The sequence below is a fragment of the Alosa alosa genome, chromosome 4, assembly GCF_017589495.1.
Source record: "Alosa alosa isolate M-15738 ecotype Scorff River chromosome 4, AALO_Geno_1.1, whole genome shotgun sequence".
NCBI classification, from domain to species: Eukaryota; Metazoa; Chordata; class Actinopteri; order Clupeiformes; family Clupeidae; genus Alosa; species Alosa alosa.
In genome coordinates this window covers 36512517-36523005 of record NC_063192.1, presented here as the reverse complement: position 1 = coordinate 36523005, position 10489 = coordinate 36512517, and the positions used below count along the sequence as shown (strand labels likewise).

The 10489-nt window shown below is 43.6% G+C and overlaps 1 protein-coding gene and 1 pseudogene across 1 annotated transcript in view; both read right to left on the bottom strand.

Annotated features, from left to right (window-relative positions):
* Positions 1-3175, bottom strand: part of LOC125293367 — a 16861-nt pseudogene extending 13686 nt beyond the window's left edge.
* A 5300-nt stretch (positions 3176-8475) lies between these two features.
* The window catches only part of nfascb (neurofascin homolog (chicken) b), a 40862-nt gene continuing 38848 nt past the window's right edge, over positions 8476-10489 (bottom strand). The window contains exon 28 of the mRNA XM_048241061.1: positions 8476-10023. Within this exon, the coding sequence (XP_048097018.1) occupies positions 9792-10023 (232 nt within the window). The 3' untranslated portion in view covers positions 8476-9791. The remainder of the gene's footprint in view (positions 10024-10489) is intronic.

The window sequence follows — 10489 nt, the reverse complement described above, 5'->3', positions numbered from 1 at the left end:
GGGATGTTCCAAAGTTTCAACCTCCAACAGCAAGCAGAGTCTTTAAAGCCGGATTCCTGTCATAGACAAATAAAGACCATGCATCATATCTCAACTATAAGACCATGCATCATATCTCAACTATAAGACCATGCATCATATCTCAACTATAAGAACATGCATGTACTGTATCTCTACTAAGAGAAACGTCACAAAGGCAGAACGTGATGTTGAAGACAGTACATGGCTCAATAGGCCCCCTCATGAATACCAACCATTTCCTCACTTACTCCTAACTTACACTAGGAGCAGCTACTGCACACGTACCTGCCCTTACACTACTGCACACGTACCTGCCCTTACACTACTGCACACGTACCTGCCCTTACACTACTGCACACATACCTGCCCTTACACTACTGCACACGTACCTGTTCTTACACTACTGCACACGTACCTGCCCTTACACTACTGCACACGTACCTGCCCTTACATTAAGAGCAGCTACTGCACACATACCTGCTCTTACACTACTGCACACATACCTGCTCTTACACTACTGCACACATACCTGCTCTTACACTAGGAGCAGCTATTGCACACATACCTGCTCTTACACTAGGAGCAGCTATTGCACACATACCTGTTCTTACATTAAGAGCAGCTACTGCACACATACCTGCTACTGCACACATACCTGCTCTTACATTAAGAGCAGCTACTGCACACATACCTGTTCTTACACTACTGCACACATACCTGCCCTTACACTACTGCACACATACCTGCCCTTACACTACTGCACACGTACCTGCCCTTACACTACTGCACACATACCTGCCCTTACATTAAGAGCAGCTACTGCACACATACCTGCCCTTACATTAAGAGCAGCTACTGCACACATACCTGCTCTTACACTAGGAGCAGCGATTGCACACATACCTGCTCTTACATTAAGAGCAGCTACTGCACACATACCTGCTACTGCACACATACCTGCTCTTACACTAGGAGCAGCTATTGCACACATACCTGCTCTTACATTAAGAGCAGCTACTGCACACATACCTGCTACTGCACACATACCTGCTCTTACATTAAGAGCAGCTACTGCACACATACCTGCTCTTACACTACTGCACACATACCTGCCCTTACACTACTGCACACATACCTGCCCTTACACTACTGCACACGTACCTGCCCTTACACTACTGCACACATACCTGCTCTTACATTAAGAGCAGCTACTGCACACATACCTGCCCTTACACTAGGAGCAGCTATTGCACACATACCTGCCCTTACACTACTGCACACGTACCTGCCCTTACACTACTGCACACATACCTGCTCTTACATTAAGAGCAGCTACTGCACACATACCTGCTCTTACACTAGGAGCAGCTACTGCACACATACCTGCTCTTACACTAGGAGCAGCTACCTGCTCTTACACTAGGGCCTATGCTCTACCTGCTCTTACATTAAGGCAGCTACTGCCACACATACCTGTTTACACTGAGCAGCCACTGCTACATACCTGCTCTTACACTCAGGAGCAGCTAATACCTGCCCTGCCCTTACACTAGGGCAGCTACTGCACACATACCTGCTCTTACACTAGGAGCAGCCACTGTATTATTGTCTTTGGCTGCACACATACCTGCTCTTACACTAGGAGCAGCTATTGCACACATACCTGCTCTTACATTAAGAGCAGCTACTGCACACATACCTGCCCTTACACTAGGAGCAGCTACTGCACACATACCTGCTCTTACACTAGGAGCAGCCACTGTATTATTGTCTTTGGCTGCACACATACTGTACCTGCTCTTCAGGCCATTGAACGAGCTGTACAGGGTCTCATCATTCCACTCAGAGGTGGCCAGTTGGTTGGAGTGGTTTATGATGGAGAAGGCGTAGATCAGATGGGTGCAAAGGTTTGGGTCCACATTTGCTGGCAGGAACCTGCCCGATCCAGGTCTATATTGGGACCAGTTGGTGAAGTAGCAGACCAGTTTGGTTGACGACACTGTGGAGTACATGTGCACAGTTAGGTATTGGCAGTTAGTATTGGCATGGTGCCAGACCAGGCTAGTACTTCACCAGACCAGGCTAGTGTATAAGTATAAGTATACGTATACGTATATACTCTTTTGATCCCGTGAAGGAAATTTTGTCTCTGCATTTATCCCAATCCATGAATTAGTGAAACACACTCAGCACACAGTGAGGTGAAGCATTAAAACATTAAAACGCAGTGAGCTTAAGGTCAAGGTCAAGGTCAAGGTCAAGGTCAAGGTCACTTTATTGTCCCTGAGGGGCTATTAATTTCACAGCCAGCAGACAGACATAAGGCAAGACACACAACAATACATACATAAAAAAAACATAACAAAAACATAAATACCCTACAGGATCTAACACAGTAATGAATCAAAATAAATGTAGTTAAAACAGTTCTGGCAGATTGTTTAAAATGGAAATGGAAGTCGGGATAAAAGAGTTTCTGAGTCTATTGGACCTGCATCTGGGCCTGGAGTACCTACGGCCTGAGGGGAGTAGCTTAAACTGGCAGGACAAGGGATGGCGGGGGTCAGCTATATAGATTGGGCCTTCTTTGCCACTCTTTTGGTGTAGGTGGCGCTCGGGGAGCAGTGAGGGGTTAGGTGCCTTGCTCAAGGGCACTTCAGCCGTTCCTACTGGTCGGGGTTTGAACTGGCAACCCTCCCGCTAACCAGTGCTAACCAGTAGGCCATGGCTGCCCCTCAACCAGTAGGCCACAGTGCTTCACCAGACCAGGCTAGTACTTCACCAGACCAGGCTAGTATTTCAGTCAGACTAAGATCAGACAATTAGACCGGTGTCTCCAGTGACACGTCTCTGAGTTTTCACCGCTAAAACATTAAGGAAACTTGATTGACCTATGTCCAGACCACTGATTTGTATTGATAGTTGGTGTTAGAAAGGGTTAATACAGTTTGTCCCTCAAAGGCCACTTACCCACATTAAGGCACGCCAAAAGGGTCAAACCTGACGGGGAGAAAGCTCATATTGCTTATTGCCATAGGATCCAAATATGGTAATGAGAATGTTTTAATGGATTTTTAATAAAGCAAAGATTCATTCTAAATGTTGTTTTGATTTAGTATCAGGACTTACCAGCGATGAGTGTCAGCCTGGCCATAATGTTTTGGGAGCTGCTTCTCCTTGCCGAGCCCACTACTGGCAGAGAATGTCTTGTCCTTTCTCTTGCCTATAGGCCCTAGAGCAGTGGTGGACATGACATCACTTATACATGTCTGATAGGATGGGCAGGGGCCAACCAAAGGGGGGATGCAACATGATGCAACAGAAATCACTGCATTGGACCTGATAACTCAGATACACCACAGCGTGCAGGAGCAGTGTGTGTGTGCAGGTGTCCCACTCCAGGTGAGCTGCAGAGAGCAGTGTGTGTCTGCAGGTGTCCCACTCAAGGTGAGCTGCAGAGAGCAGTGTGTGTCTGCAGGTGTCCCGTGTTTCAGCCCAAAGTGAGGAGTGTGTATGTTTATCTGTACTGCGTGACTCTATAATCAGTAGGACATCCAGCTGATCACTATATCATCTTAAGCTTCTGCTTTGATGAACACCTTACAACACCTTGAAAAATGTGAAAAATGAATGAATGCCCATTAATGCCCACTTGAAAACTCTAGATGCAGCCCTGTTCCTTTATAATCATTCTTCTTCATTAAGGTCCATACGTGTTTTAGGGTATTGATTCAAAATTAAGGTCCAGAAGTGTTTTCAGAGTCTAGATTAAAATCCAAGTGTGACCATTTTGGCCCCTCATGGAGAATGATGTATAATGAATATTATTTATTATTATAATTATATATAATGAATTATTCATTTATTTTATTAGTATTTCTGTGACACCCATTGTCCTCTAGGCCAGGTTAAGCAACAAATAAATACATTTGAAAAGTTTAAAAGATACCTATTACTATGAGGGTTGTTATACAATGCCATTATAATAATGTGACGCATATCTGAACATATTTCCCATGATAATGACTGGGAATAATAGTAGAGTGATAGCTCTCATATAGCAGAAAGCCCCAAATACAATTTCTACACACTGTATGCTCCATCGCGAAGTGTTTATGGCTAAAATAATTATTAGGATTAGCTTAATGTATTTTTACATTTGCCGTAGTATTGTCGATGGGTTTAATAACACATCAAGGGGGTCCTTGGCCAGAACCTAGTGGTATTTGGGGGGCCTTGTCGTGGAAAAGTTCGGGAACCCCTGCTCTATAGCATCATCTCTATCAAAACATATCTATGTTTTAAATATTGAAATATTTAATATCTTTCTATCTATCTATCACTATATTTAATGGCAAATAATGACTATTAGTTGCTCCATAGTGAGCACTTGAGAAGGACTCCACCAGGCCACAGTAAGCACTAGGAAAGAGTTGAATAATAAAAGCCTGGCTGTTGCGTAACATCAAATATGATAAACTAAGTGTATATTGGCTGTATGATAAGATTAAACATGATTAAACATGTACTGTAAGTCCTTTTCAGTATTATCAAAGGTAATTTTATTATAAGATGATCAAGAATACATAATTTATAGCTAAATATAATTTACTTCATTATTTGAGGGTAATGCATTTGTCTATGTAGGTACACATATTAGGTATATATTTCAAAGGTTTTCTACAGGAAGTTGCTTTACATGCAATAAATAGTTTTAGTGAATACACAGGAGTCAATTGCATTGCACCTTGGTGGGTGGATGTTGCAACAGTATTTGTGTTTCAGTGTACACAGCACCTTGGTGGGTGGATGTTGCAACAGTATTTGTCAGTATTTGTCATATTGTTTCTCAGCTGTTCACAAGAAGACAAATGATGAAAGCAAGTGTTGTTTTTGACATGTGGGATCTTGCAACATTATCAGACTTCAATGCAGACGGAACGACTTTCACAAACTCATGGTCTTATGGTCCACACACACACACACACACACACACACACACACACACACACACACACACATAAAACAAGTCTGTCTGTCTCAACCAGCTGTTGTGAAGAGCAAGTCTGATTTTTTAGGAGGCCAAAAAACATGTCATGTGTCCGATGGAAAGCATATTGAACTAAGAATAAAATAATAATAAAACAGTAATCCGTAGGGGACGTTGGTGCATTGGTTCATGGGTTCATGGGTTCATGGGTTCATTGGTTCATTGGTTCATTGGTTCATGGGTTCATTGGTTCATGGGTTCATGGGTTCATGGGTTCATTGGTTCATGGGTTCATGGGTTCATGGGTTCATGGGTTCATTGGTTCATGGGTTCATGGGTTCATGGGTTCATGGGTTCATTGGTTCATTGGTTCATTGGTTCATGGGTTCATTGGTTCATGGGTTCATTGGTTCATGGGTTCATTGGTTCATGGGTTCATTGGTTCATTGGTTCATGGGTTCATTGGTTCATTGGTTCATTGGTTCATGGGTTCATTGGTTCATGGGTTCATTGGTTCATTGGTTCATGGGTTCATGGGTTCATTGGTTCATTGGTTCATTGGTTCATGGGTTCATGGGTTCATTGGTTCATGGGTTCATGGGTTCATTGGTTCATTGGTTCATGGGTTCATGGGTTCATTGGTTCATGGGTTCATTGGTTCATTGGTTCATTGGTTCATGGGTTCATTGGTTCATGGGTTCATGGGTTCATTGGTTCATTGGTTCATGGGTTCATTGGTTCATGGGTTCATGGGTTCATTGGTTCATTGGTTCATGGGTTCATTGGTTCATGGGTTCATGGGTTCATTGGTTCATGGGTTCATGGGTTCATTGGTTCATGGGTTCATTGGTTCATTGGTTCATTGGTTCATTGGTTCATGGGTTCATTGGTTCATTGGTTCATGGGTTCATTGGTTCATGGGTTCATTGGTTCATGGGTTCATTGGTTCATGGGTTCATTGGTTCATGGGTTCATGGGTTCATTGGTTCATTGGTTCATGGGTTCATGGGTTCATTGGTTCATTGGTTCATGGGTTCATGGGTTCATTGGTTCATTGGTTCATGGGTTCATTGGTTCATTGGTTCATGGGTTCATTGGTTCATTGGTTCATTGGTTCATGGGTTCATGGGTTCATGGGTTCATTGGTTCATGGGTTCATGGGTTCATTGGTTCATTGGTTCATTGGTTCATTGGGGGTTCATGGGTTCATTGGTTCATTGGTTCATTGGTTGCATTCAAAGTAAACAGCTGAAATGTCTGTCGACAGAGATGACTGTTGTGAGCTGCGTATTGCGTCACGTATTGCGTAGGCCAGCGCTACGACCATATCCGTATCCGGTCGGCAAAACGGCAAATACATCCTTCTTCGAAAGGAATGACTTAAGTGCATTGTGCTGCTCAACTTTCAAAGAAAAGCACAAGTCCAACTCCTCCAAAGTTGACGCCAACGCCGATTCAAACAACGGCTCTTAAGTTAAGCCATAGCCACCTTCCTTGTTGTTCACCATCGCAGGACTGTCGTCATCCTGTTAAGCCCGCCTTAAGACTCTCTAACAAAATAGAGCGCTGTGATTGGATGACTTCCACGGCGTCAGCCAATAGAAATCCCTATGGTTTGCTACTAGACGTACAGGCTGAGCAAATTAATTTGTCTAGATTTCTAGGCTACTACTGTCATGCAGTTAATGGGATACTGTGCAGAGTTGGAAAGTTAGGTCAACTTGGAAACTGTTTCTCGTTGTTGAGTTGCCTGTTGGTAAGGTACAGCCGTAGCTTACACCTGCAGGAGCACTTGCTTGGGCGCCTGTGTTGCGCAATACACTTTGCTCCTCTCATCTATAAGACGCAGTTCCCATTTCTCCAAACCATACATAATTACAAGGACAAATATTGTTACACGAGGGAAATCAGTGTGGTGTCCGATGTGAAAAAACAGGTATAAATCTAGCGAACACATTTCCACGAATCACGGATGTGTTGATGACATAAATTAGGAAATATTAGAGGAATGAGACGTTGAACTGCATGCCGATGCCATTTAACCCAAATGCCCCAGCAGCAGCACGGGAGAGGAGAGCTTATCTGACAGATCTGCATTGTCTATAGTGAGGTAATGTTAGATTACATTGCAAAAATATCACCATGCATTCATAACCTCGTGATTCAGTGAGAGTGATCCAAAAACATCGGAAAGTGACATTTCTGTATTACATTTTGTCAAGAGGAAAAATCAATAGCAAACTGTTTCCAACTGACTATAGTGCTGTGAACCATTCCTGGCTGTGCCTGGCAAATCCGCCATCATAATAGCAATCCGCTATGGAACAAGCGTGTCTGTTGTTAAAGGGAATGTGAGATGACGCTCTGATTGGTTTATTGCACGTTACGCCCAAACCATACCCATGATTAATGTAGCTACTACAGACCACCCCATTTTAGATTTGCGTCGGGCACAACAGTCATGATCCCGCCGGTAAAATAGAAATAGCGCCCAAGATCCGCCCACAAAGCGATTTGTGCAAGGTCAATTGTGCTAAAGTGCAAGATAGAGCCCTAAGTCTTCTTAAAGCAACACCAAAGAGTTTTTGTACCTTAAAATAATGTTTCCAAAATCGTTTCAGTGGTTCATCAACTCGTAACAGGGTAAGCGGCACTTCTGCATTCGCTTTGCGGCCCTCTATCGGCTATAACCGCACTATGTAAGTTTGCCAGATCGGGTAGCGGATCTGTAGTTCGATGTAATGAGACATAAGAAACTACAAATTTGACTTGCATCTAATGTCGCAATACATCGTACTTTCATAAAATCATGCAACATATTCTACCTTGTCTGTGGACATCGTTATTTCCAAAGCCGGTGCTGGATAAACAAAAAGTGCGTGCGGCAGAGGAAAAGTTCTTTGGTGTTGCTTTAAATTAAGTCACAATGATCTTTTGAGAGAGCACTCGGTAAGTCTCTTCATACTAAAAACAATATCAAATAGATGTTTTGATCTCCATATAAGATGAGTGAACCTTGGTTAGTTCAGTGTGCTGTAACACATGTGGTCAGTTCCGTTTGCTGTCACACTTGTGGCCTGGTAGAGCACATGCAGGGTGCGGTGTGCACATGGGGGTCACATTTCTGTCTTTTTGTACAAGAGTGCCTGAGGGCTAAAACACCTCCGCACGCAACCGTGACACCGTTGACATACTTCCAGACCACATTTGGTAAATAGCTACAGAGTTTCTGACGACGAAACATACCAGGTCTGTAATATTACCTTGTAATGACAATGACGCCACCCATGATCCACAGCTCATGGTGAATTGTAGCTATGGTCATCTTTCATGTGCATTATAGACAGATAGATAGATACTTTATTTATTTATTGGGGAAATTCAAGCAAAATATTGCCATCACCCATTTCCTATAGCATTAGGTAACTACCTACAGTACTTGAAAAACTGATATCAATTGAGGATTAACAGGTTTATTGTCACATTTATTATTTAGCAAATTAGTTTACAAATGATCAGAGTAAAATTGTTCTAAAGTGCACATACTGTACAAAACCAATGTAATATATCCAAGTGTAACATACAAAAGCTTGCTAAACTGCATGAGGAAATATCCACCAGTCAAGAGACGGTTAAAAGCATCTGACCCACACAGCTGCAAAAACCTCATGAACATGAAGTGCTTCAGTGTTATTGCTTTATTATTGACTTTATTAAACGCTTCCTTCCTCTATTAGTGCATCCTTTTGTCACCAGCTCTCAGTGGAATCAACAATACAGGAACTCCTACACAGAGCATCAGAGATTCTAATGTCTCATGAAGTTGTTATAACCACAAGGAGAACAAAACAATGATACGAGAAACAGAGTATGGGAAATGAAACAGGTAGCGTTGATATGGTATGAGGAGATCTTTTGTTCATGACCAGGAGGAGGTGTCGGGTGGGTATTACTTTAGAGGTTAATGTACAGAATAGGAATCACACTAGGCTGCATCCTCTTTCTCTTCCACATTTGAGATGAGAAGGATCTTATTTCATCCTCCTCATGCTTGTAATATAAGAAAACATCTTAAACACACTAGGGGCTCCACCAGCCAATTTCATCTTGCATTTGGGCCTTATGAGTTTGAACTTTAAACATCACTGATATTGGTATAGCCCGTTAAAAACTGAAGAATGTGCAGAGATTGTGTGTACTATAGTTTTGTAAGCTTTAAAACACTAGTGTTCTTATATGAGGGCAGTTTGATCAAAAGGCAGACCAGTCGTTAATGGGCAGAGAAAAACACCCAGAGATGGTCAAGAGGTCAGAGGTCATGGGCTAAAAAAAACAACAAAAAAAACAGAATAAATAGCTTTTGCTGAGCCGCAACACAGCACATCAAATACCGCCACCATAGCAACCGCCACCATAGCAACACCATCATTCTCCTCAGTCTCTTAGTCTTTATCAACATGATAAAACACTGTTACATAAGCTCTTTATGCCCTTTCGTTTGAAAAGATTAAAAACAGGACAGGATCATGTTGGTAAATTATCTGCAGCCTTCTCCTGTAAAACGACCTTGTGTTATTTCCCAAACTGAGCTACGGCCTTGACAAAAGAACCACGTTAAGTCCAGTGTTCTCTCCCCTAAGATCCCCTCGTGTGCAGCGGAATCTATGTCCTCTGTGTGACTGACCCGAGGTGAGAAACCCTCTCAGGTGAACGCAGCAGTGTGTGGGCAGCTGTTGTGAAGTCCGCAGTGGCGCTCTGCTGCCCACAGGGGGGGGCTGAACTAGGCCAGTGTGTATATGGTGTTGGCCGGCGAGGTGGCCTCTGAGCTGTCGTGGTACTCTCTATCTGACCGCTCGCGCTTGCTGACACCTGTGTACTGGCCGATGAACGAGCCGTCCTCGTTGAACTCGATCTCCCCTCCGTCGCCGTAGTCCACCAGGCTGTCGTCGCTCTCCGTCCTCCCGATGATGCCGTCCACTGAGTCCGCTCTCCTCTGCCTGATGTCCTCCTCCCTGGGGACAGAGCGCCGGTCACCACACGCACGCTCACATGCATTACACCACACGGCTGCCCACATGCTCATAGCTGTTGCCTACTGTATGTACTCACATGCTCATAGCTGTTGCCTATGTGCTCACATGCTCATAGCTGTTGCCTATGGACTCTGTTGTTTAACCAGTGGTCTCTGTTGAAGTGGTACAACATATTAAAGGTTGTATCAGCGATGGCGGGGTAACGTCACATCTGTTGACGTTCCAACAAAACAGAGAGCTAGCTCGCTACTCCCTCCCCCTCCCTCCTGTGCAATTGAAACTCTCCTAAACACGCATCTCGTCGGTTATTGGTTGGAACACTTTATTTTGCCTTTGAGTGGTTGGCAACACTTGTTGGTAGCAATTGTTTTTGTGTGCAGATCTCAGAGCCTAGGCTGCCTACAGAGACATGTTTTTTTTGACAGCCTGCTTATGGGGTGGATCG